General features: G+C 39.4%; 1 protein-coding gene across 1 annotated transcript; it reads right to left on the bottom strand.

Moving 5' to 3' along the window:
• Positions 1 to 930, bottom strand: LOC111541890 (olfactory receptor 2AP1). The gene has a single exon (XM_023210865.1). It carries the CDS (start codon positions 928 to 930, stop codon positions 1 to 3), a length of 930 nt encoding a protein of 309 aa, XP_023066633.1.
• Between the last annotated feature and the right edge of the window lie 24,067 nt (positions 931 to 24,997).

Here is a 24,997-nt window from a genome sequence, read left to right as displayed (position 1 = left end):
TTAAAGATTCACAAGCTTTTTGACCATATCCTTGAAGGCTTGTTTTACCTGTTGGTTCCTTAGGGTGTAAATAAAGGGGTTCAACAAAGGAGCAACTGAAGTAATGAGTAGAGCTACTCCCTTGTTGAATGTATCCCCTTCTTTTGCAGAGGGATTAATGTACATAAACATGCAGCTTCCATAAGAGAGGGAGATGACAATCATGTGGGAAGAACAAGTGGAAAAGGCTTTTGTCCTTTGCTGAGCAGAGGGGAGTTTCAGAATAGTCTTGATAATGAATGTATAGGAGAGAATCACTAGCACCAGAGTGACCACTAGGGTCACAGATGCCACAAGAACGACAACCTTCTCTACGAGGCTTGTGTCTGAACATGAGAGTTCCAGAAGAGGCTCGTAGTCACAGAAATAATGATTCAGCCTGTTGGATGCACAAAAGTCCTGCTGACTCATCAGGGTGATTGGTGGTATAATAGCCATTAGCCCACCCAGCCAAGAGCAGAAAATCAGCTGGGTGCAGACTCTGCTGCTCATGATGGTGGTGTAATGCAGAGGTTTGCAGATGGCCACATAGCGGTCATAGGACATGGCAGCCAGAAGGTAAAACTCTGTGGCCCCAAGGAATATGGCAAAGAAATACTGAGTGAAGCAGCCAGCAAAGCTGATACTCTTGTCCCCTGTTGTGATGCTAATCAGGACCCTGGGAATGAAGATGTTTGTGAAGGAAATTTCCAAGAAGGAGAAGTTCCGGAGAAGGAAATACATGGGAGTCTGAAGGTGGGAGTCCAGTAAGGTGAGGATGAGGATAATCAGATTTCCAAGGATGCTGAGCAAATACGTAAGGAAAAGAAAGGTGAAAACTGCCACCTGGAGTTCAGGGATATCTGTTAGACCCAGAAGGATGAACTCAGTTAAAACGGTTTTATTTTTCATTGTTGAAAATTTTTGAGTCTCAAAGTGAAAAAGAGAGAAGTAACCAAAGGTGAGAAAGGAAGAGGTTCTCTGAAATGAACAGATAAAGTCTGACAAGAACAAAATGAAATGGACAATAAACTCCTCTGATGACATGGTCCAGACCAGTGGCCCATTTGAATGATGTTGGATCCTTCCCAGTCCCATTTGCCCTATGGAGAAAAATTCTTGTCATTGGTTTTCCACATTGTACTCTCCCTAGTGCTCACATGAGGCAAGTGTCTGCCTCACAGATGATGTTCAAAAAGTTGTGAAATAAGTTAATAAAATAATGCCTCCAGCTGCTACCTCCTTCCAGAATATTTATTTCTTTTCCCCAACATTAACTTTATTTCTCATTGACCCCATTCATTGCCCCACTTCCTTTGTGTGCCTAACTCTTCTCAGAATTGTTGTTTTTCTTACTCTTCCCTACCTTTTTTTCATATAAATATAGCAGTTTCTCATTTTTCTTCGGGTTCAGTTTCCTTAATTCCCTTGATGCAAAAAAAGTATCATCTTCCCACTTCTTTCCAGAGGACCCTCCAAATTCTTAGCCTATGTCTGTCTGTTAGATTCAAATATCTGTGTATTAAGGGTATGCTATTCTGTCCTTTGAAACATTCTACTTACTTTCTAGGGGTCAGTAAATACTAGATTAGAATACTTCCTCAAACCCATTCAGAATCTTTAGATCTAGAATTTTGCTTTCCTGTAAGGGTAGGGAGATTTTATTACATTCCAAGGAAATTTTGGGATCTTAAGAATATTTAAAGCAAGAATTTTAAAACCAGGGATCTACTAATCCCTAAATTAGATTTACTATGTCTGTAAATGCGTTAAATTATGTGTAAAACATTTTGTGTATGTGGGCATGTGAATTTTATGGGGAAAATGTATAAAACTATGATACAGGATTTTCTGGGAGATTCCATATTTGAGTACTTCATGGGCATTTCAAATAAGTTTCTACTTATTTGTGAGCTCATGCAGGTAAAGAGTCACATTATCTGGGAGTGCCCTTATTGATTTATTCAAGATTTCTTTCTAGTTATGTTTTTATAAGTGTTTATAAGGCAGCAGCTTTAAAGCATTTTGGATTAAAATTCATTCTAAATTATGTATATTTTAATAAACACACATAGATCTCACTTAAAAGTTTTATAGAGCATTTCTTACTACATATGGTATAATCTTTTTTTTTTTTTTGAGACACAGTCTTACTCTGTCACCCAGGCTGGAGCACAGTAGCATGATCATGACTCACTTCAGCCCTGTTCTCCTGGGCTCAAGTGATCCTCCTACCCCAGTTTCCTGAGTAGCTGGGACCACAGGCATGCACTACCATCCCCAGCTAATTATTATTATTTTTTTATGTTTTGTGAAGATGGGGTCTCGTTATGTTGCCCAGGCTGGTTTTGAACTCCTAGGCTCAAATGATCCTCTCACTTTGGCCTCCCAAAGTGCTGAGATTACAGATGTGAGGCACTGTACCTGGCCATGTGATAAAATCTGATATTTTCTATTTAATTTTTAAAATGCTGGTTGCAGCCCATTAAATTGATTTTATAACCTCTTATTGGGTTGCAGTCAACAATTGAAATCAGGGATCAAGAAAAGTTATTGTAAATAACTTAGGGAACAAACTTTAAATATGCAACTGAGAGAAGAGGGTCCAGAGAGGTTAGCCTGGAGATGGGTTGGTGGTGCTGAGGATGGTAACCAGAGAGCATCAGCTGCAGATGCCCTTCCCTCCTGGTTACTAACCTGGAGTCTTCAGGGAGTGGTTGAATATTCACATCTGCATCAGTTTCAGGCTTTACAACTCCTGAGAAGTAAAATAAATGAAACTATAAACAGTTAACATACTTCCTGACTTGACTGTCCAAATAACTATTGCGAGATTTTAATCCTAAATGTTCTTGGTGGTAAATTAAAATTAGAAGGCGACATAATTACAAAATAGTACAAGATTTGTTGCATATTTTTTTTTTTTACCTTTTCTGCCAGCAAGTTCTATACTACATTTCATAGAAATACACAAATTTCCAAACTTCTCTTGGTAAGAAGTAGTCTGCTGCTTCTGTTTTTTATCATCTCAGTGGGGATTTGCTGATCTCTGTTCTTCAACTAATTAAACAGGAGCTGAATCAGAGTTTTTGGACATCCTCTTTTTAAAGCATAGCCAATAACTAGGACACTAAAACAAGGACTTTGAGAAGCAGAGTACTCTTGAATTTTTCTGTTGTAGGAGAAATAAGCTGATAATCTCAGAAGGCATAATATGAACTCCCTGTCCTACCCCAGATTAAACTTTACCCAGAGTGACACAGGTTATACATGCTCTATTGAGAGCATGCACTGGGGATCAATTGAGTAAAGAAACACAAGTTCCCTGGGGGATCTTCATCTGGAACAGGCTAATGAATGTCCTTTGTGAATAACTTTGGGAACAAACTTTAAATAGACAGCTGAGAGAAGAGGGTCCAGGGAGACTAGTTAGGAGATGTATTGGTGGTGGTGGGGGAGGTATCCAGAGAGCATCAGCCACAGAGAAGAAGAGTATGGAGTCATTATAGTTTTCTTTCTCAGGTGGGTTGTCATAGCTGGACTTGGCTATGGAAAAACAGGTTGGGTAGAACCATTTGGAGGTCCTAAAAAGCCACACTTTCTTTTTTTAACTTTTATATTAGGTTCAGGGGTACATGTGCAAGTTTGTTGTATAGGTAGACTTGTGTCATGAAGATTTGGTGTACATATTATTTTGTTACCCAGCTACTAAGCATAGTACCCAATAGTTATTTTTTTCTGATCCTCTTCCTCTTACTCTCCTCCCTCACATAGGCCCCAGTGTCTGTTGTTCTCCTCTTTGTGTCCATTTCTTCTCATTTAGCTTGCACTTATAAGTGAGAACATGCAGTATTTGGTTTTCTGTTCCTACATTAATTTGTTAAGTATAATGGCTTCCTGCTTCATTCATATTCCTGCAGAGGACATGATCTTGCTCTTTTTTTATGGCTGCATAGTATTCAATGGTGAATAGGTACCACATTTTCTTTATCCAGTCTCCTGTTGATGGACTTTTAGGTTGATTCTATGTCTTTGCTATTGTGACTAGTTCTCCAATGAACTTAGATATGGTTTTGCTGTGTCTCTACCAAATCTCCTCTTGAATTGTAGCTCCCATAGTTCCCTCATTTTGTGGGAGGAACCCAATGGGAGATAATTGAATCAGGGGCTGGTTTACCCCATACTGTTCTCATGGTAGTAAATAAGTCTCACGAGATCTGATAGTTTTATAAGGGGAAACTCCTTTTACTTGGCTATCATTCTCTTCTCTTGTCTGCCACCATGTGAGATGTGCAGAAGGGAAAAGCCCTTCTGCCATGATTGTGATGCCTCCACAGCCATGTGGAACTGTGAGTCCACTAAACGTCTGTCTTTTGTAAGTTGCCAAGTCTTGGGTATGTCTTTATCAGCAGTGTGAAAATGGACTAATACAGTAAATCGGTATCAGGAGTGGGGTGCTGCTGAAAAGATACCCAAAAATGTGGAAGTGACTTTGGAACTGGGTAACAGGCAGAGGTTGGAACAGTTTGAAGGGCTCAGAAGACAGGAAAATGTGGGTAAGTTTGGAACTTCCTAGAGACTTGTTGAATGGCTTTGCCCAAAATGCTGATAGCAATATGGGCAATAAAGTCCAGGCTGAGGTGCTCTCAGATGGAAATGAAGAACTAGTTGGGAACTGGAGCAAAGGTAACTCTTGTTATGTTTTAGCAAAGAGACTGGCAGCATTATCCCCCTGCCCTAGAGATTTGTGGAACTTTGAACTCGAGATAGATGATTTAGGGTATCTGGCAGAAGAACTTTCTAAGCAGCAAAGCATTCAAGAGGTGATTTGGGTGCTGTTAAAGGCATTCAGTTTTATAAGAGAGTAGAGCATAAAAGTTTGGAAAATTTGCAGCCTGGTGATGTGATAGAAAGGAAAATCCCATTTTCTGAGCAAAAATTCAAGCTGGCTGCAGAAATTTGCAAAAGTAACAAGGAGCCAAATGTTAATCCCCAAGACTATGGGGAAAATGTCTCCAGGGCATGTCAGAGGTCTTCATGTCAGCCCCTCCCATCACAGGCCAGGAGGCCTAGGAGGAAAAAATGATTTCATGGGCCAGGCTCAGGGTTCCTGTGCTGAGTGCAGCCTAGGGACTTGGTGCCCTGCATCTTAGCTGCTCCAGCTGTGGCTGAGAGGGGCCAATGTAAAGCTCAGGCCATGGCTTCAGAAGGTGCAAGCCCCAAGCCTTGGCAGCTTCCACTTGATGTGGAGCCTGTGGGAGCACAGAAGTCAAGAATTGGGGTTTGGGAACCTCTACTTAGATTTCAGAGGATGTATGGAAATGCCTGAATGCCCATGCAGAAGTTTTCTGTAGGAGTGGGGCCCTCATGGAGAACCTCTGGTAGGGCAATGCAGAAGGGAAATGTGGGCTGGAGCCCCCACTCAGAGTCCCTACTGGGGCACTGCCTAGTGGAGGTATGAGAAGAGGGCCACAGTCTTCCAGATCCCAGAATGGCAGATTCACCAACAGCTTGCACTGTTCACCTGGAAAAATCACAGACATTTAATGCCAGACTGCGAAAGCAGCAGGGAAGGAGGCTGTATCCTGCAAAGCCACAGGGGCAGAGCTTCCCAAAACCATGGGAACCCACCTTTTGCATCAGCATGACCTTGCTGTGAGACATGGAATCAAAGGAGATAATTTTGGAGATTTAAGATTTGACTGCCCCTCTGGATTTCAAACTTACATGGGGCCTGTAGCTCCATTGTTTTGGCCAATTTTTCCCATTTGGAATGAGTGTATTTCACCAATGCCTGTATCCTCACTTACTTTTGATTTTACCAGCTTATAGGCAGAAGGCACTTGCCTTATCTTGGATGAGACTTTGGATTGTTGGACTTTTGAGTTAATGCTGAAATGAGTTAAGACTTTAGGGGACTGTTGGGAAGGCATGATTGGTTTTGAAATGTGAGGTCATGAGATTTCGGAGGGGCCAGGGACAGAATGATGTGGTTTGGGTGTGTCCCCACCGAAATCTCATCTTGAATTGTTGCTCTCATACTTCTCTCATTTTGTGGGAGAAACCCTGTGGGAGATAATTGAATCATGGGAGCAGTTTCTCCCATACTGTTCTTGTAGTGAATGAGTCTCATAAGATCTAATGATTTTATAAGGGGAAACCCCTTTCACTTGGCTCTCATTCTCTTCTCTTGTCTGTGGCTATTTGAGACATACTTTCACCTTCTGCCATGATTGTGAGGCCTCCCCAGCCACGTGGAACTGTGAGTCCATTAAACCTGTTTCTTTTGTAAATTGCCCAGTCAGCACCATGAAAATGGACTAATACAAACATACACATTCATGTGTCTTTATGGCAGAATAATTTATATTCCTGCATTAGTGTGTTCTCACACTGCTACAAAGAAATACCGGAGACTGGTTAATTTATAAAGAAAAGAGGATTAATTGGTTTACAGGTCTATAGGCTCTACCAGAAGCACACTGGCTTCTGCTTCTGGAGAGACCTCAGGGAACTTACAATCATGATGGAAGGTGAAGAAGAAGCAGGCATGTCTTGCATAACCAGAACAGGAGCAAGAGAGAGAGGAGTGGGAGGTGATACACACTTTAAAATAATCACATTTGCTAGAACTCATTATTGTGATGACAGCACTGAGGGGGAATGTTGTAAAACCATGAAAAACCGCCCGCATAATCCAATCATCTCCCACAAGGGCCCTGCTCCAGCATTGGGGATTACATTTCAACATGAGATTCAAGTGGGGGCACATATCCAAACCATATTATTCTTCCTCTGACCCTGCCCAAATCTCATGTATTCTCACATTTTGAAATGTAATCATGCTTTCCCAACAGTCCCCCAAAGTTTTAACTCATTTCAGCATTAACTCTAAAGTCCACAGGCCAAAGTCTCATCTGAGACAAGGCTAGACCCTTCCACTTATAAGCCTGTAAAATAAAAAATAAGTTAGTCACTTCCAAGATAGAACTGATATATGGGCATTGGGTAAATACTTCTATTCTAAAAGGGAGAAATCAGCCAAAAGAAAGGGGCTACATGCTCCAATGAAAGTCTGAAACCCAGAAAGGCAGTCACTACATTTTAAAGCTCCAAAATAATTTCCTTTGACTCCATGTCACACCTCCAGGAAACACTGATGCAAGGGGTGGGCTGCCAAGGCCTTGGACCATTCCACGCCTGTGGCTTTGTAGGGATCAACCTCTGTGTCTGCTCTCATGGGCTGGTGTTGGGTGCTTGTGGGTTTTTCAGGTGCATGGTGCAAATTGTTGATGGCTCTACCATTCTAGGATCTGGAGGATGGTGGCTGCCTTCTCACAGATGCAGTGCCCCACTGGGAACTCTGTGTGGGGGCCACAATCCCACGGTTTCCCTCCACTGCCTTAGTAGAGGTTCTCCATGAGGGCTGTACCCTTGCAGCAGGCTTCTGCTGGGACATCCAGGCGTTTCCATATATCCTGTGAAATCTAGATGGAGCTTTCCAAGCCTCAACTTTTGTGTTCTGTGACCTGTGGGCTTAACACCATGTGGAAGCCACCAAGGCTTATGTCTTACACCCTCTGAAGCAACAGCCTGAGTACCTGGGCCCCTTTGAGCCATGGCTGGAGCTGCAGTGGTTGGGATGCAGGTAGCAGTGTCCCAAGGATATGCAGGGCAGTGCCTGCCTCAAAGGTCTCTGAAATACCTATGAGGCCTTTTCCCTGCTGTCTTGACTATCAGCACTTGCATTCCTTTTAGATTTGCGAATTTTTGTAGCCCCACTTGAATTCTTCCCTTGAGAATGGGCTTTCTTTTTCTACCACATAACCAGGCTGCAATTTTTTCAAATCTTTACTCTCTGCTTCCTCTTTAGATGTAAGTTCCAATTTCATATCATTTATTTGCTCACATATATGAGCACAGATTGTTAGAAGCAGCCAGGCCACATCTCAGCTGGACATCTGTAATCCCAGCACTTTGGGAGGCCAAGATGGATAGATCATTTGAGGCGAGGAGGTCAAGACCAGCCTGGCCAACATAGCAAAACTCCATCTCTACTGAAAATACACACACACACACACACACACACACGCACAAAGAAAAATGTTAGCCAGTTGTATAATCCCAGCTACTTGGGAGGCTGAGACAGGAGAATTACTTCAACCCAGGAGGCAGAGGTTACACTGAGTCGAGACTGAGCCACTGCATTCCATCCATTAATCTGTTGATGAATGCTTAGGTTGATTCCATCTCTTGGCTATTGTAAATAGAGCTGCAATACACAAGGGACTGGAGATATCTCTTTAACGTATTAATTTCCTTTCCTTTGAATATATACCCAGTAGTGGGTTTTCTGGATTATATGGTAGTTGCATTTTCAGTTTTTTTGAGGTGCCTCCATACTGTTTTCCATAATAGCTGTACTAATTTACATTCCTACCAACAATGTGCAAGGGATTCCTCTTTTTTTTTTGATAGTCTCACTCTGTCACCCATGCTGGAGTGCAGTGGTGTGATCTCAGCTCACTGCAACTTCCACTTCCCAGGTTCAAGCAATTCTCCTCCCTCAGACAAAATGAGTAGCTGGGATTACAGGTGCATGCTACCACATCCAGCTAATCTTTGTACTTTTAGTAGAGATGGGGTTTCAGCATGTTGGCTAGGCTGGTCTCAAACTCCTGACCTCAGGTGACTCTCCTGCCTCAGTCTCCCAAAGTCCTGGGACTACAGGCATGAGCCACTGTGCCCAGTCCAAAGGATTCCTTTTATCCACATCCTTGCCAACACTTTTTATTTATCTATCTTTTTTTGTTTGTTTGAGATGTAGTCTTGCACTGTTGCCCAAGGTGGAGTGCAATGGTGCAATCTTGGCTCCCTGCAACCTCTGCCTCCTGGGTTCAAGTGATTCTCCTGCCTCAACCTCCTGAGTAGCTGGGATTACAGGCACCCATTACCATGCCCAGCTAATTTATGTTGGCCAAGCTGGTCTCGAACTCCTGACCTCGTGATCTGCCTGCTTTGGTTTCCCAAAGTGCTGGGATTACAGGCGTGAGCCCCTGCACCTTACCTTTATCTATCTTTTTGATAATAGCCATTCTAGCAGAAGTGAGGTGATGATGTGATTTTAATTTGTATTTGCTTGATGATTAGTGATGTTAAACATTTTTTCATATGTTTATTGGCCATATGTATGTTTTTTTTTTTTTAAAAGAAATGTCTATTGAAGACTTGTGCCTATTTTAAAATCAGATTATTTGTTTTCTTGCTATTCAGTTGTTTGAGTTACTTATATATTTTGCATGTTAACCTCTTATCATATGTTTAGCTTGCAAATATTTTATCTTATTCTGTAGGTTGTCTCTTCACTCTGTTGTTTCCTTAGCTGTGCAGAAGGTTTTTAGTTTGATGTAATCCCATTTGTGTATTTTTGCTTTTGTTTTCTATACTTTTGTTGTCATATCCAAAAAATCATTGCCCAGACCAGTGTTATGGAACTTTCCCTCTTTGTTTTCTTCTAGTAGTTTCATAGTTTTGATCTTACATTTAAGTCTTTATTATGAATTGATTTTTGTATATGCTGTTAGATAAGGGTGTATTTTCATTCTTCTGTATACCAGTATCCAGTTTTTCCAACACTATTTATTAAAAAGACTGTCCTTTCTTCATTGTGTGTTCTTGGCACCTTTGTTGACAATAAGTTGGCTGTAAATGCATGAGTTTATTTCTGGGCTTTGTATTCTGTTCCATTGGTTTACAAACCTGTATGTTTTCAAACCTGTATCATGCTGTTTTTGATTACCATAGCTTTGTAGTATATTTTGAAGCTGGGTGGTGTGATACTTCCTTCTTTGTTCTTTCGTTCAAGATTGCTTTGGCTGTTTGCAGTCTTTTGTAGTTTCATATATATTTTAAGAGTTTTTTTCAATATTCATTCATGATAAAAACCTCTAAACAAATTAGGTATAGGAGAAAAGCACCTCAATAAAACAAAGGCTATATACGACAAGCCCACGCTAACGTTATGCTCAATGGGGAAAAATGAAAAGCTCTTAACATTTTTCTACTTATAATAGCTGTGGGTCTGTCATATATGACCTTTATTGTGTTGAGGTATGTTCCTTCTATACCGAATTTGTTTAGGGCTTTCATCACGAAGTGATGTTGAATTTTGTCAAATGTTTTTTCTGCATCTATTGAGGTGATCATGTGGTTTTTATACTTCATTCTCTTAATGTAGTGTATCAGATTTATTGGTTTGCACATGTTGAACCATGATTGCATCCCTGGGGTGAATCCCACTTGGTAATCATGAATGACCTTTTTAATATGCTGGTTGGATTCGTTTTGCTAGTATTTTGTTGAGGAATTTTTTCATCTATGTTCATCAAGGATATTTTCATATAATTTTCTTGTTTTATGTTCTTATTGTGTTTTGGTATCAAGGTAATGGTGACATCCTAAAATAACTTTGGAAGAATTTCCTTTTAAAAATTTTTTTGGAAGGCCTTGAGAAAGAATGGTATTAATTATACTTATTTATTTTTATTATTATACTTTAAGTTCTAGGGTACATGTGCACAACATGCAGATTTGTTACAGAGGTATAAATGTGGCATGTTGGTTTCCTGCACCCATCAACTCATCATTTACATTAGGTATTTCTCCTAATGCTATCCCTCCCCCACGCCCCACCCCTCAACAGGCCCTGGTGTATGTTCCCCTCCCTGTGTCCATGTGTTCTCATTTTTCAACTCCCACTTATGAGAACATGTGGTGTTTAGTTTTGTGTCCTAGTGATATTTTGCTGAGAATGATGGTTTCCAGCTTCATCCGTGTCCCTGCAAAGGACATGAACTCATCCTTTTTTATGGCTGCATAGTATTCCATGGTGTATATGTGCCACATTTTCTTTTTTAAATTTTTTTATTATACTTTAAGTTCTAGGGTACATTGCACAATGTGCAGGTTTGTTACATAGGTGTACATGTGCCATATTGGTTTGCCGCACCCATCAACTCATCATTTATATTAGGTATTTCTCCTAATGCTAACCCTCCTCCAGCCCCCTACTCCCTGACAGGCCCCAGTGTGTGATGTTCCCTGCTCTGTGTCCAAGTGTTCACATTGTTCAGTCCCCACCTATGAGTGAGAATATGCAGTGTTTGCTTTTCTGTCCTTGTAATAGTTTGCTGAGAATAATGGTTTCCACCTTCATCCCTGCATGAAGATATGTCCCTGAATGTCCCTGCAAAGGGTATGAACTCATCCTTTTTTTATGGCTGCATAGTATTCCATGGTGTATATGTGCCCCATTTTCTAATCCAGTCTATCATTGATGGACATTTGGGTTGGGTCCAAGTCTTTGCTATTGTGAATAGTGCCACAATAAACATACGTGTGCATGGGTCTTTATAGCAGCATGATTTATAATCCTTTGCATATATACCCAGTAATGGGATTGCTGGGTCAAATGGTATTTCTAGTTCTAGATGCTTGAGGAATCACCACACTGTCTTTCACAATGGCTTGACTAATTTATACTCCCACCAACAACGTAAAAGCATTCCTATTTCTGCACATCCTCTCCAGCATCTGTTGTTTCCTGACATTTTAATGATCGCCATTCTAACTGGTGTGAGATGGTATCTCATTGTGGTTTTGATTTGTATTTCTCTCATGACCAGTGATGATGAGCATTTTTTCATGTGTCTGTTGGCTGCATAAATGTCTTGTTTTGAGAAGTGTCTGTTCATATCCTTTGTCCACTTTTTTGATGGGGTTGTTTGTTTTTTTCTTGTAAATTTGTTTAAGTTCCTTGTAGATTCTGGATATTAGCCCTTTGCCAGATGGGTAGATTGCAAAAATTTTCTTCCATTCTGTAGGTTACCTGTTCACTCTGATGGTAGTTTCTTTTGCTGTGCAGAAGCTCTTTAGTTTAATTAGATCTCGTTTGTCTATTTTGGCTTTGGTTGCCATTGCTTTTAGTGTTTTAGTCATGAAGTCTTTGCCCATGCCTATGTCCAGGATAGTATTACCTAGGTTTTCTTCTAGAGTTTTTATGGTTTTAGGTTTAACATTTAAGTCTTTTTTTTTTTGTTGAGACAGAGTCTCGCTCTGTTGTCCATGCTGGAGTGCAGTGGTGTGATCTTGGCTCACTGCAAGCTCTGCCTCCCGGGGTCATGCCATTCTCCTGCCTCAGCCTCCTGAGTAGCTGGGACTACAGGCACCCGCCACCATGCCTGGCTAATTTTTTGTATTTTTAGTAGAGATGGGATTTCACTGTGTTAGCTAGGATGGTCTCAATCTCTTGACCTCGTGGTCCACCCTCCTTGGCCTCCCAAAGTGCTGGGATTATAGGCATGAGCCACTGCGCCCAGCCACATTTAAGACTTCAATCCATCTTGAATTAATTTTTTGTATAAGGTGTAAGGAAGGGATCCAGTTTCAGCTTTCTACATATGGCTAGCCAGTTTTCCCAGCACCATTTATTAAATAGGGAATCCTTTCCCCATTTCTTGTTTTTGCCAGGCTTGTGAAAGATCAGAGGGTTGTAGTTGTGTGGTGTTATATCTGAGACCTCTGTTCTGTTCCATTGGTCTATATATCTGTTTTAGTACCAGTACCATGCTGTTTTGGGTACTGTAGCCTTGTAGTATAGTTTGAAGTCAGGTAGCATGATACCTCCAGTTTTGTTCTTTTTGCTTAGGATTGTCTTGGCTATGCAGGCTCTTTTTTGGTTCCATATGAACTTTAAAGCAATTTTTTTCAATCCTGGGAAGAAAGTCAGTGGTAGCATGATGGGGATGGCATTGAGTCTATAAATTACCTTGGGCAGTATAGCCATTTTCACGATATTGATTTTTGCTATCCATGAGTATGGATGTTCTTCTGGCTTGTAGGGTTTGCTGAGAGATCCGCTGTTAGTCTGATGGATTCCCCTTTGTGGGTAAACATACCTTTCTCTCTGGCTGCCCTTAACATTTTTTCCTTCATTTCAACCTTGGTGAATCTGACAATTATGTGTCTTGGGGTTGCTCTTCTTGAGGAGTATCTTTGTGGTGTTCTCTGCATTTCCTGAATTTGAGTGTTGGCCTGTCTTGCTAGGTTGGGGAAGTTCTCCTGGATAATATCCTTAAGAGTGTTTTCTAACTTGGTTCCATTCTCCTGGTCACTTTGAGGTACACCAATCAAATGTAGATTTGGTCTTTTCACATAGTCCCATATTTCTTGAAGGCTTTGTTCATTTCTTTTCACTCTTTTTTTCTCTAGTCTTGTCTTCTAGCTTTATTTCATTAATTTGATCTTCAATCATGGATATCTGTTCTTCCACTTGATCAAATCTGCTATTGAAGCTTGTGTATGCTTCACGAAGTTCCTGTACTGTGGTTTTCAGCTCCATCAGGTGGTTTAAGCTCTTCTCTACCCTGATTATTCTAGTTAGCCATTTGTCCAACCTTTTTTCAAGGTTTTTAGTTTCTTTGCAATGGGTTAGAACATACTCCTTTAGCTCAGAAAAGTTTGTTATTACTGACATTCAGAAGCCTACTTCTGTCAACTTGTCAAATTCCTTCTCCATCTAGTTTTGTTTCCTTGCTGGCAAGGAGTTGTGTTCCTTTAGAGGAGAAGAGGCATTCTGGTTTTTGAAATTTTCAGCTTTTCTCCTCGGGTTTCTCCCCATTTTTGTGGTTTTATCTACCTTTCATATTTGATATTGGTGACCTACAGGTGGGGTTTTGGTGTGAATGTCTTTTTTGTGGATGTTGATGCTATTCCTTTCTGTTTGTTATGTTTCCTTCTGACAGTCAGGTCCCTCAGCTGCGGGTCTGTTGGAGTTTGCTGGAGGTCCACTCCAGACCCTGTTTGCCTGGGTATTACCAGTGGAGGCTGCAGAACAGCAAATATTGCTGCTTGATCCTTCCTCTGGATGTTTCATCCCAGAGGGGCACCTGCCTGTATGAGGTGTCTGTCAGCCCCTACTGGGAGGTGTCTCCCAGTCAGGCTACACGGTGGTCAGGGACCCACTTGAGGAGGCAGTCTGTCCATTATTGGAGTTCGAACACCATGCTGGGGGAACCACTGCTCTTCAGAGTTGTCAGGCTGGGACATTTAAGTCTGCAAAAGCTGTCTGCTGTCTTTTGTTCAGATATGTCCTGCCCCCACAGATGTAATCTAGGGAGGCCTTGCTGAGCTGCAGTTGGCTCCACCCAGTTCAAGCTTTCATGCAGCTTTGTTTACACTGTGAGCATAGAACCACCTACTCAAGCCTCAGCAATGGTGGACACTCCTCCCCCTGCCAAGCTCCAGTATCCCAGTGGATTTCAGACTGCTGTGCTTGTAGCAAGCAATGTTTTGTGTGTGTGGGTCCTGCTGAGCCAGGCACAGGAGGGAATCTTCTGGTCCACCTGTTGTGAAGACCCATGGGAAAAGTGCAGTATTTGGGCAGAAGTGTACTGTTCCTCCAGGTACAGTCACTCGTGGCTTCCCTTGGCTAGGAAAGGGAAATACCCTAACCCCTTGTGCTTCCCAGGTGAGGCGACATCCCACCCTGCTTTGGTTCAGCCTCTGTGGGCTGTGCCCACTGTCCAACCAGTCCCAATGAGATGAACCAGATGCCTCAGTTGGAAATGCAGAAATCACCTGTGTTCTGTGTCAGTCTCTCTGGGAGCTGTAGACCACAGTCGATCCTATTCTACCATCTTGGAAGGAACAGGTATTAATTATTCTTTAAATGTTTGGTAGAAATCAGCACTGAAGCTATCAGGTCCTGAATTTTTCTGTAATGGAAGGCTTTCTGTTACTCATTCAATTGCTTTACTCATTATTCATCTGTTCAGATTTTCTGTTTATTTATAAATCAGTCTTGGTTTGTTGTATGCTTCAAGGAATTTATTTCTTCTAAGTGATCTAATTTATTGATGTATATTTGTCGCAAATAGTCTCTTATGATTATATTTTTGTGTCATTGAATGTTCCTTTTTCATTTCTGGTTTAATTTATTTGAGTCTCCTCTTTTTTCTTAGTTATTCTAGCTAAGGATTTGTTGATTTCGTTAATCTTTTCAAAAAACTAACTCTTTGTTCACTGATATTTTTCTCATTCTTCTAGTCTTGATTTTATTTATTTTCCCTCTAATCTTTATTATTTTATTCCTCTACTAATTTTGGGTTTAGTTCGTCTGTGTTTATCTAGTTCCTTGAAGTATAATGTTAGGTTGTTTATCTTTTTTTGATGTAGGCATTTATTGCTCCAATGTTTAGTTTTAGAACTGCTTTTGCTGTAACCCATAAGTTTTGATAGGTGGTGTTTACATTTTCCTTTGACAGTCCTGTACTTGGTTATTTATATGTTTCTCCAGATTTGGGAATACTTTTTTGCTATTATTTCTCTATGCAAATTTTCTACTTCTTTGTCTTTCTTTTTGCTTCCTTTAACTCTAATAACTGAAAACACTTGCTGTTTTGATGTATTCCCATAAATCTTGTAATATTTTCTTATTTCTTTTTCTTTTTTTCTCCTCTTACTTTATACTTACATATAAACTGTCTTGAAGTTCACAGATTTTTTTTCCTGCTTGATCAATTCCACTGTTTATACAAACTATTTTTATTTTATTACATCTTTAGCTCCAGATTTCTGTTTAATTTTTAAATTACTTTAATCTCTCCATTAAATTTCTTGTTCTGGTCATTTCCTGTTTTCCTTGTTTCTTTGAGAAAAATATTTCTCTGCATTTTATTCAACATTTTATTCAAGTTCACTGAGTTTCCTTAAAATAGTTATTTTGAGTTCCTTGTCAGGTCTTTCATATATATCCATTTCTTTAGGGCTTGTCACTGGCATTTTACTTTGGCCATTTGGGGATTTCATGTTTTTCTGATTGTTCTTGAACCTTCTAGTCATGTGTTGATACCTGTAATTTGAAGAAGTAGTTATCTATTTCAATGACTGCAAACTGGCTTTGTCTGGAAACTCCCTTTAACATTAAGCCAGTGCAGAGATTCTGGTCAGGCCATCTAGTGTGGTCAGCATGTCAGAGACTTTTGCAGCCATTGCAGTGCTAGGGGGAACTCTAGGCCCAGGACCTCTGTGGTTAGTATGGTGCTGGGCTGGAATCCTGTGGCCACTGAGGCTGGTGTAGCACTGCTGAATTCCTGAAGGTAGTGGCTGTGGAGGCCTTCCTGCCATGAAGAGCTGTCCAGAGCCTGAGGCTATTGTAGTCAGCTAGCATTTATGAGGACTGGAGATCTAGTCTATGACTCAGGTGCCTTGGATTCCTGGATTTCCATCTGACACCAAGGCAGGTCTAGGGGCTTAATCTGTGAGTATTGGCCTCGATCCAGAAACTGTAGAGATTTGCTTGGTACTGAGTTTTACTGTGGCAACTGGTGTTATGGCCCAAGGCTTATTTTCCTCTTTTTATCCCAAGCAGATTGTATTTCTCTCTGTGGTTTGCTGCCTGGGGTTGGGGGAGGAATGGGCAGGTAATGTAAAATTGTCCCTCCTATCCTCTTCGAGTCTTTTTTCCTGTTATTATGCTCTAAATAGGTACTGCAGTCTCTTACCTGGTTTCCTTAGCTTTTGTGAAGGCTTTTTTAATGCATGAATAATTGTTCAAATTGGTGTTTCTGTGGAGGAATGGAGATGTCTAGTCTGCCATTTTGCTCTGCTCTCCCTAATTTTTATTCTATATTATCTTTCTTTTATCTTACTTTGGTCCTCCTTTGCAGCCCTACAATGCATAGTTTCTAAAATTTTAGTTCTGGTTATGAATTACTTTTACTGGCAAAAACTGCAATTACTTTAGCACCAACCTAATCAATTTTTCTTCTTTTAGTGTCACTTTTTGAACAGACAAAATATATTATTTCCTTAAATGGGTTTTCTAAACTATTTGATTTTCTTTCCTCTCAAGAATATTGATATTTCATAAATTCAGTTGCTTTAAATAGTTCTATGCATTTTGAAGCCCTTGTTCATTCTTTTTTCTGTTTGTCTGACTGTATTATTTTTAAAGATCTGTCTTAAAATTCTGAAAGGTTTTCTCCTCCTTGGTCCAATCTGTTGTTAAAGCTTTCAAATGTAGTTTGTAATTTCTTCAATGAATCTTTCAGTTCCATATTTTTTAAAAATATATCTCATTGGTGAATTTCTCATTCATATCCTAAAAAGCTTCTGCACAGTAAAAAAAATTAATAGAGTGAAAAGGCAACTTGCAGAATGGGAGAGATTATTTGCTAACTATGCATCTGGCAGGGGACTAATGTCCAGAATTTACAAGGAACTCAAACAATGCAGCAACAACCAGAGTAAATAATCCTATTGAAAAGTAGGCAAAGGATGTGAATAGACATTTTTCAAGAGATGGCATACAAATGGCCAAAAAACTCATGAAAAATGCTCGTTGTCACTAATCAGATAAATTCAAAAATTCAAACCACAATGAAATGTCACCTCACACCAGTTAGAATGCCTATTATTAAAAAGACAAAAAATAACATATTGGTGAGGCTGTGGAGAAAAGGGAATACATACACTGTGAGTGAAAATATAAATTAGTACAAGTGTGACAGAAAACAGTTGGGAGATTTCTGAAAGAACTAAAAATAGAACTACCATTCAATCCAGCAATCCCATTACTGAGTAGCTACCTAAAGGAAAAGAAATCATTATGTGAAAAGATACCTGTACTTGTATGTTTATTGCAGCACTATTCACAACAGCAAAGATATGGAATCAACCTAAGTGTCCATAAATGAATGATGGGATAAAGAAATTTTATACACTACACAGCCATGAAAAAGAATGAAATCATGTCTTTGCAGCAAGGTGGCTGGAACTAGAGGTCATTATCTTAGGTAAAAAAAACAGACACAGAAAGACAAACATCGCATGCTCTCACTTATAAGGGGAAGCTAAATAATGTATATACATGGATGTAGAGTGCAGAATAATGACAATGGAAACTCATTAGTGTGGGGGTCAGGAGGAGGGTGGATTAAGGGATACAATGGATATTATTCTGGTGATGGATTCACCAAAAGCCCTGACTTTACCTCTGTGCAATATATCCATGTAACAAAATTATGATTGTACCCCATCAATTTATACACAAAAGGCAAAAATATACTTTATGTTTAATACAATTTTTATTATTATTTAAATCTTTCCTATTATTTGCATCATGCTTCTGTAGTTATTTCTGTTCTAATTTGTGTATTTCTTTTTAAAATTATTTGTAATTTGTTCTTTGTGTGGTGAGCCTTCTGAGGTGATCTTTTATTTTACCATCACATTTAAATGTTTGATGATCTTCTATTTTACCATCACATTTAAATGTTTGATGATCTTCTATTTTACCATCATATTTAAATGTCTGATTTTAGAGGTGCATATTTTCTTTATCTATTCTGTATGATATTTATGATATCTGCTAGTTGCTATCTTTCTATATTGTAGAAAATATATTATTTCCTTCTGTTTTTTTCCTTCTCTTTTTTCCTTTTCTTTTCACTCATGGTTCCTATTGTCCATATTTATTTTGGCATTTGCACTTGTCTTTTGTTATCCTTCTATCTATATCTATCTATCTATCTATCTATCTATCTATCTATCTATCTATTTCTCCCTATTTAATCATTTTATTGTTTTCTTTTGTCTTAATGGAGAGTTTATTAGACCTGATCTTCTAGCTCATTATTTCTGCTTTCGTTCTACCTGTCGTGGTATTATTCTCATTTGTTTTATTCTGTATTTCTTTTATTATGTTTTTTGTTTCTCTGTTTCTCTTTTCCAACCTTTTGTGAATTTGGACACTTTTTATGTTTTTAAACCTCATTATTGCATAATGTTTTGTCCTTAATTTTACCAGTATCTTTTGTATCTTTTTGAAGAAATTACAATTATTTAAAATTCTTGATGTTTCTGTTTTAATTTTTTTATATCATATATTGTCCAGTATGTAATCTTTTCTTCCCCTCCAAGTACATCTGTTTCTCAGATGAGTGGTTGCTTTAGCTTTAGAGCATGTGACTCCACTATAGCTTTAGCTATACTATCTAATGATATGTATGAAAAAATGCTTAAGCCCTGGTTTTTGACCTTCAAGTGAATTGAAAGAAATGGGTAAATATGATTTTCAGGCCAGAGAACCCAAGTCATTACAAACTGTCCTTAATCATCTCTGTGTTACATCTTACTTGGCTTCCTAAAAAATTCTCTGTTAAAGATATACAAATGGCCAAGAAACATATTAAAAAGTTCAATACCACAAATCATTAGGGATATGAGAATTAAAACTACAATGAGATACCACCATATTCCTGCAAGAATGGCCGTTATTAAGAAGTCAAAAAGCAGTAGATGTTGGTGTGGATGTGGGGGAAAGGGAAAGCTTATTGATGCTGGTGGGAATGTAAATTAGTACAACCTCTATTGAAAACAGTATGGAGATTGCTTTAAGAGCTAAAAGTAGACCTACCATTGGATCCAGCAATCTCACTACTGGATATCTACCCAAAGGAAAAGAAGTCATTATATGAAAAAGACACTGGCATATGTATGCTTATAGAAGCATAATTAACAGTTGCAAATATGTGGAACCAACCTAAGTGCCCAATAATGAAATGGATAAAGAAAATGTGGTATATATACACCATGAAATACTACTCAGCCATGAAAAGAAACAACATTATTTATTTATTTATTTATTTATTTATTTATTTTTATTATACTTTAAGTTCTAGGGTACATGTGCACAACGTGCAGGTTTGTCACATATGTATACATGTGCCATGTTGGTGTGCTGCACCCATTAACTCGTCATTTACATTAGATATATCTCCTAATGCTATCCCTCCCCCCTGCCCCTTCCCCACAATAGGACCCGGGGTGTGATGCTCCCCTTCCTGTGTCCAAGTGATCTCATTGTTCAATTCCCACCTATGAGTGAGAACATGCGGTATTTGGTTTTCTGTTCTTGCGATAGTTTGCTGAGAATGATGGTTTCCAGCTGCATCCATGTACCGATAAAGGACATGAACTCATCCTTTTTTATGGCTGCATAGTATTCCATGGTGTGTATGTGCCACATTTTCTTAATCCAGTCTGTCACTGATGGACATTTGGGTTGACTCCAAGTCTTTGCTATTGTGAATAGTGCTGCAATAAACATACGTGTGCATGTGTCTTTATAGCAGCGTGACTTATAATCCTTTGGGTATATCCCCAGTAATGAGATGGCTGGGTTGAATGGTATTTCTAGGTCTAGATCCTTGAGAAATTGCCACACTGTTTTCCACAATGGTTGAACTAATTTACAGTCCCACTAAGAGTGTAAAAGTGTTCCTATTTCTCCACATCCTCTCCAGCACCTGTTGTTTCCTGATTTTTTAATGATCGCCATTCTAACTGGTGTGAGATGGTATCTCAATGTGGTTTTGATTTGCATTTCTCTGATGGCAAGTGATGATGAGCATTTTTTCATGTGTCTGTTGGCTGTATGAATGTCTTCTTTTGAGAAGTGTCTGTTCATATCCTTTACCACTTTTTGATGGGGTTGTTTGTTTTTTTCTTGTAAATTTGTTTGAGTTCTTTGTAGGTTCTGGATATTATCCCTTTGTCAGATGAGTAGATTGCAAAAATTTTCTCCCATTCTGTAGGTTGGCTGTTCACTCTGATGGTAGTTTCTTTTGTTGTGCAGAAGCTCTTTAGTTTAATTAGATTCCATTTGTCAATTTTGGCTTCTGTTGCCATTGCTTTTGGTGTTTTAGACATGAAGTCCTTTTTCATGCCTCTGTCCTGAATGATATTACCTAGGTTTTCTTCTAGGGTTTTTATGGTTTTAGGTCTAACATTTAAGTCTCTAATCCATCTTGAATTAATTTTCGTATAAGAAGTAAGGAAAGCATCCAGTTTCAGCTTTCTACTTATGGCTAGTCAATTTTCCCAGCACCATTTATTAAATATGGAATCCTTTCCCCATTTCTTGTTTTTGTCAGGTTTGTCAAAGATCAGATGGCTGTAGATGTGTGGTATTATTTCTGAGGGCTCTGTTCTGTTCCATTGGTCTATATCTCTGTTTTAGTACCAGTGCCATGCTGTTTTGGTTACTGTAGCCTTGTAGTATAGTTTGAAGTCAGGTAGTGTGATGCCTCCAGCTTTGTTCTTTTGACTTAGGATTGTCTTGGCAATGCGGGGTCTTTTTTGGTTCCATATGAACTTTAAAGCAGTTTCTTCCAATTCTGTGAAGAAACTCATTGGTAGCTTGATGCAGATGGCATTGAATCTATAAATTACCTTCGGCTGTATGGCCATTTTCACAATACTGATTCTTCCTATCCATGAGCATAGTATGCTCTTCAATTTGTTTGTGTCCTCTTTTATTTCACTGAGCAGTGGTTTGTAGTTCTCCTTGAAGAGGTCCTTTACATCCCTTGTATGTTGGATTCCTAGGTATTTTATTCTCTTTGAAGCTATTATAAATGGGAGTTCATTCATGATTTTGTTCTCTGTTTGTTACTGGTGTATAAGATTGTTGTGATTTTTGCACACTGATTTTGTATCCTGAGACTTTGCTGAAGTTGCTTATCAGCTTAAGGAGATTTTGGGCTGAGACAATAGGGTTTTATAAATATACAGTAATGTCATCTGCAAACAGGGACAGTTTGACTTCTTCTTTTCCCAACTGAATACCCTTGATTTCTTTCTCTTGCCTGATTGCTCTAGCCAGAACTTCCAACACTATGTTGAATAGGAATGGTGAGAGAGGGCATCCCTGTCTTGTGCCAGTTTTCAAATGGAATGCTTCCAGTTTTTGCCCATTCAGTATGATATTGGCTGTGGGTTTGTCATCAATAGCTCTTATTATTTTGAGATACGTTCCATCAAAACCGAATTTATTGAGAGTTTTTAGCATGAAGGGCTGTTGAATTTTGTCAAAGGCCCTTTCTGCATCTGTTGAGATAATCATGTGCTTTTTGTCTTTGGTTCTGTTTATATGCTGGATTACGTTTATTGATTTGTGTATGTTGAACCAGCCTTGCATCCCAGGGATGAAGCCCACTTATCATGGTGGATAAGCTTTTGGATGTGCTGCTGGATTCGGTTTGCCAATATTTTATTGAGGATTTTTGCGTTGATGTTCATCAGGGATATTGGTCTAAAATTCTCTTTTTTGATTGTATCTCTGTCAGGCTTTGGTATCAGGATGATGTTGGCCTCATAAAATGAGTTAGGGAGGATTCCCTCTTTTTCTATTGATTGGAATCGTTTCAGAAGGAATGGTGCCAACTTCTCCTTGTACCTCTGGTAGAATTTGGCTGTGAATCCGTCTGGTCCTGGACTTTTTTTGGTTGGTAGGCTATTAATTATTGCCTCAATTTTGGAGCCTGCTATTGGTCTATTCAGGGATTCAACTTCTTCCTGGTTTAGTCTTGGGAGAGTGTGAGTGTCCAGGAATTTATCCATTTCTTCTAGGTTTTCGAGTTTATTTGTGTAGAGGTGTTTATAGTATTCTCTGATGGTAGTTTGTATTTCTTGGGGTTGGTGCTGATATCCCCTTTATCATATTTTATTGCATCTATTTGATTCTTCTCTCTTTTCTTCTTTATTTGTCTTGCTAGCAGTCTATCAGTTTTGTTGATCTTTTCAAAAAACTATCTCCTGGATTCATTGATTTTTTGGAGGGTTTTTTGTGTCTCTATCTCCTTCAGTTCTACTCTGATCTTCGTTATTTCTTGCCTTTTGCTAGGTTTTGAATGTGTTTGCTCTTGCTTCTCTAGCTCTTTTAATTGTGATGTTAGGGCGTCAATTTTCAATCTTTCCTGCTTTCTCTTGTGGGCATTTAGTGCTATAAATTTCCCTCTACACACTGCTTTAAATGTGTTCCAGAGATTTTGGTATGTTGTATCTTTGTTATCATTGGTTTCAAAGAACATCTTTATTTCTGCCTTCATTTTGTTATGTACTCAGTATTCATTCAGGAGCATGTTGTTCAGTTTCCATGTAGTTGAGCGGTTTTGATTGAGTTTCTTAGTCCTGAGTTCTAGTTTAATTGCACTGTGGTCTGAGAGACAGTTTATTATAATTTCTGTTCTTTTACATTTGCCGAGTAGTGGTTTACTTCCAACTATGTGGTCAATTTTGGAATAAGTGCGATGTGGTGCTGAGAAGAATGTATATTCTGTTGATATGGGGTGGAGAGTTCTCTAGATGTCTATTAGGTCCGCTTGGTGCAAAGTTGAGTCAATTCCTGGATATCCTTGTTAACTTTCTGTCTCGTTGATCTATCTAATGTTGACAGTGGGGTGTTAAAGTCTCCCATTATTCTTGTATGGGAGTCTAAGTCTCTTTGTAAGTCTCTAAGGACTTGCTTTGAATCTGGGTGCTCCTGTATTGGGTGCATATATATTTAGGATAGTTAACTCTTCTTGTTGAATTGATCCCTTTACGATTATGTAATGGCCTTCTTTGTGTCTTTTGATCTTTGATGGTTTAAAGTCTGTTTTATCAGAGACCAGGATTGCAACCCCTGCTTTTCTTTGTTTTCCATTTGCTTGGTAGATCTTCCTCCATCCCTTTATTTTGAGCCTATGTGTGTCTCTGCTTGTGAGATGGGTCTCCTGAATACAGCAAACTGATGGGTCTTGACTCTTTTTCCAGTTTTCCAGTCTGTGTCTTTTAATTGGACCATTTAGTCCATTTACATTTAAGGTTAATATTGTTATGTGTGAACTTGATCCTGTCATTATGATATTAGCTGGTTATTTTGCTCGCTAGGTGGTGCAGTTTCTTCCTAGCATCGATGGGCTTTACATTTTGACATGTTTTTGCAATGGCTGGTACCTGCTGTTCCTTTCCATGTTTAGTGCTTCCTTCAGGATCTCTTGTAGGGTAGGCCTGGTGGTGACAAAATCTCTAAGCATTTGCTTATTTGTAAAGGATTTTATTTCTCCTTCACTGATGAAACTTAGTTTGACTGGATATGAAATTCTGGGTTGAAAATTCTTTTCTTTAAGAATGTTGAATATTGGCCTCCACTCTCTTCTGGCTTGGAGAGTTTCTGCTGGGAGCTGGAGGCTGCAACTGTTCCTATTCAGCCATCTTGGGCATGCTCCCAGATTCAACAACTCAGGAACAACATTTTTTATTATTTGATTTTATCTTTTTTTGAGACAGAGTCTTGCTCTGTTGCCCAGCCTGGAGTGCAGTTGCATGATCTTGGTTCACTACAACCTCTGCCTCCCTGGTTGAAGTGATTCTCATACCTTAGCCTCCCAAGTACCTGGAACTACAGGCTTGTGCCACCACACCAGGCTAATTTTTATATTTTTAGTAGAGACAGGGTTTCACCATGTTAGCCAGGCTGGTCTCGAACTCCTGACCTCAAGTGATCCGCCCTCCTTCACCTCCCAGAGTTCTGGGATTACAGGCATGAGCCACTGCACCTGACCTGGAAAGTAACAAAAGAATGTCTTTTGCAGCAATTTGGGTGGAGCTGGAAGTCATTATTCTAAGTGAAGTAATACGGGAGTGGAAAACCAAAAACTGTATGTTCTCACTTGTAAGTGGGAGCTAAGCTATGAGTATGCAAAGGCATACAGTGTAGTAGAATGAACTTTAGAGACTCAGAAGGGGAATGATGGGAGGGGGCTAGGGATAAAAAACTACACCTTAGGTCCAGTGTATACTACTTGGGTGACAGGTGCACTAAAATCTCAGAATTCACCACTATTTAATTCATTGATGTAACAAAAGGCCACTTGTACTCCAAGTGATTCTTGTGGTTCAGCCTCCCAGTAGCTGGAATTACAGGCACACATCACCATGCCTGGCTAATTTTTGTATTTTTATTTGGTTGGTGCAAAAGTAATTGCGCTTTTTGCCATCGTCTTTAGTAGCAAAAACCACAATTACTTTTGCATCAATGTAATAGTAGAGATGGGGTTTCCCTGTGTTGGCCAGGCTGTTCTTGAACTCCTGA

This window comes from Piliocolobus tephrosceles, chromosome 10 (assembly GCF_002776525.5).
Source record: "Piliocolobus tephrosceles isolate RC106 chromosome 10, ASM277652v3, whole genome shotgun sequence".
Classification (NCBI taxonomy): Eukaryota; Metazoa; Chordata; class Mammalia; order Primates; family Cercopithecidae; genus Piliocolobus; species Piliocolobus tephrosceles.
The sequence above is the reverse complement of the archived record's forward strand: the minus strand, read 5'-3'. Positions and strand labels throughout refer to the sequence as shown.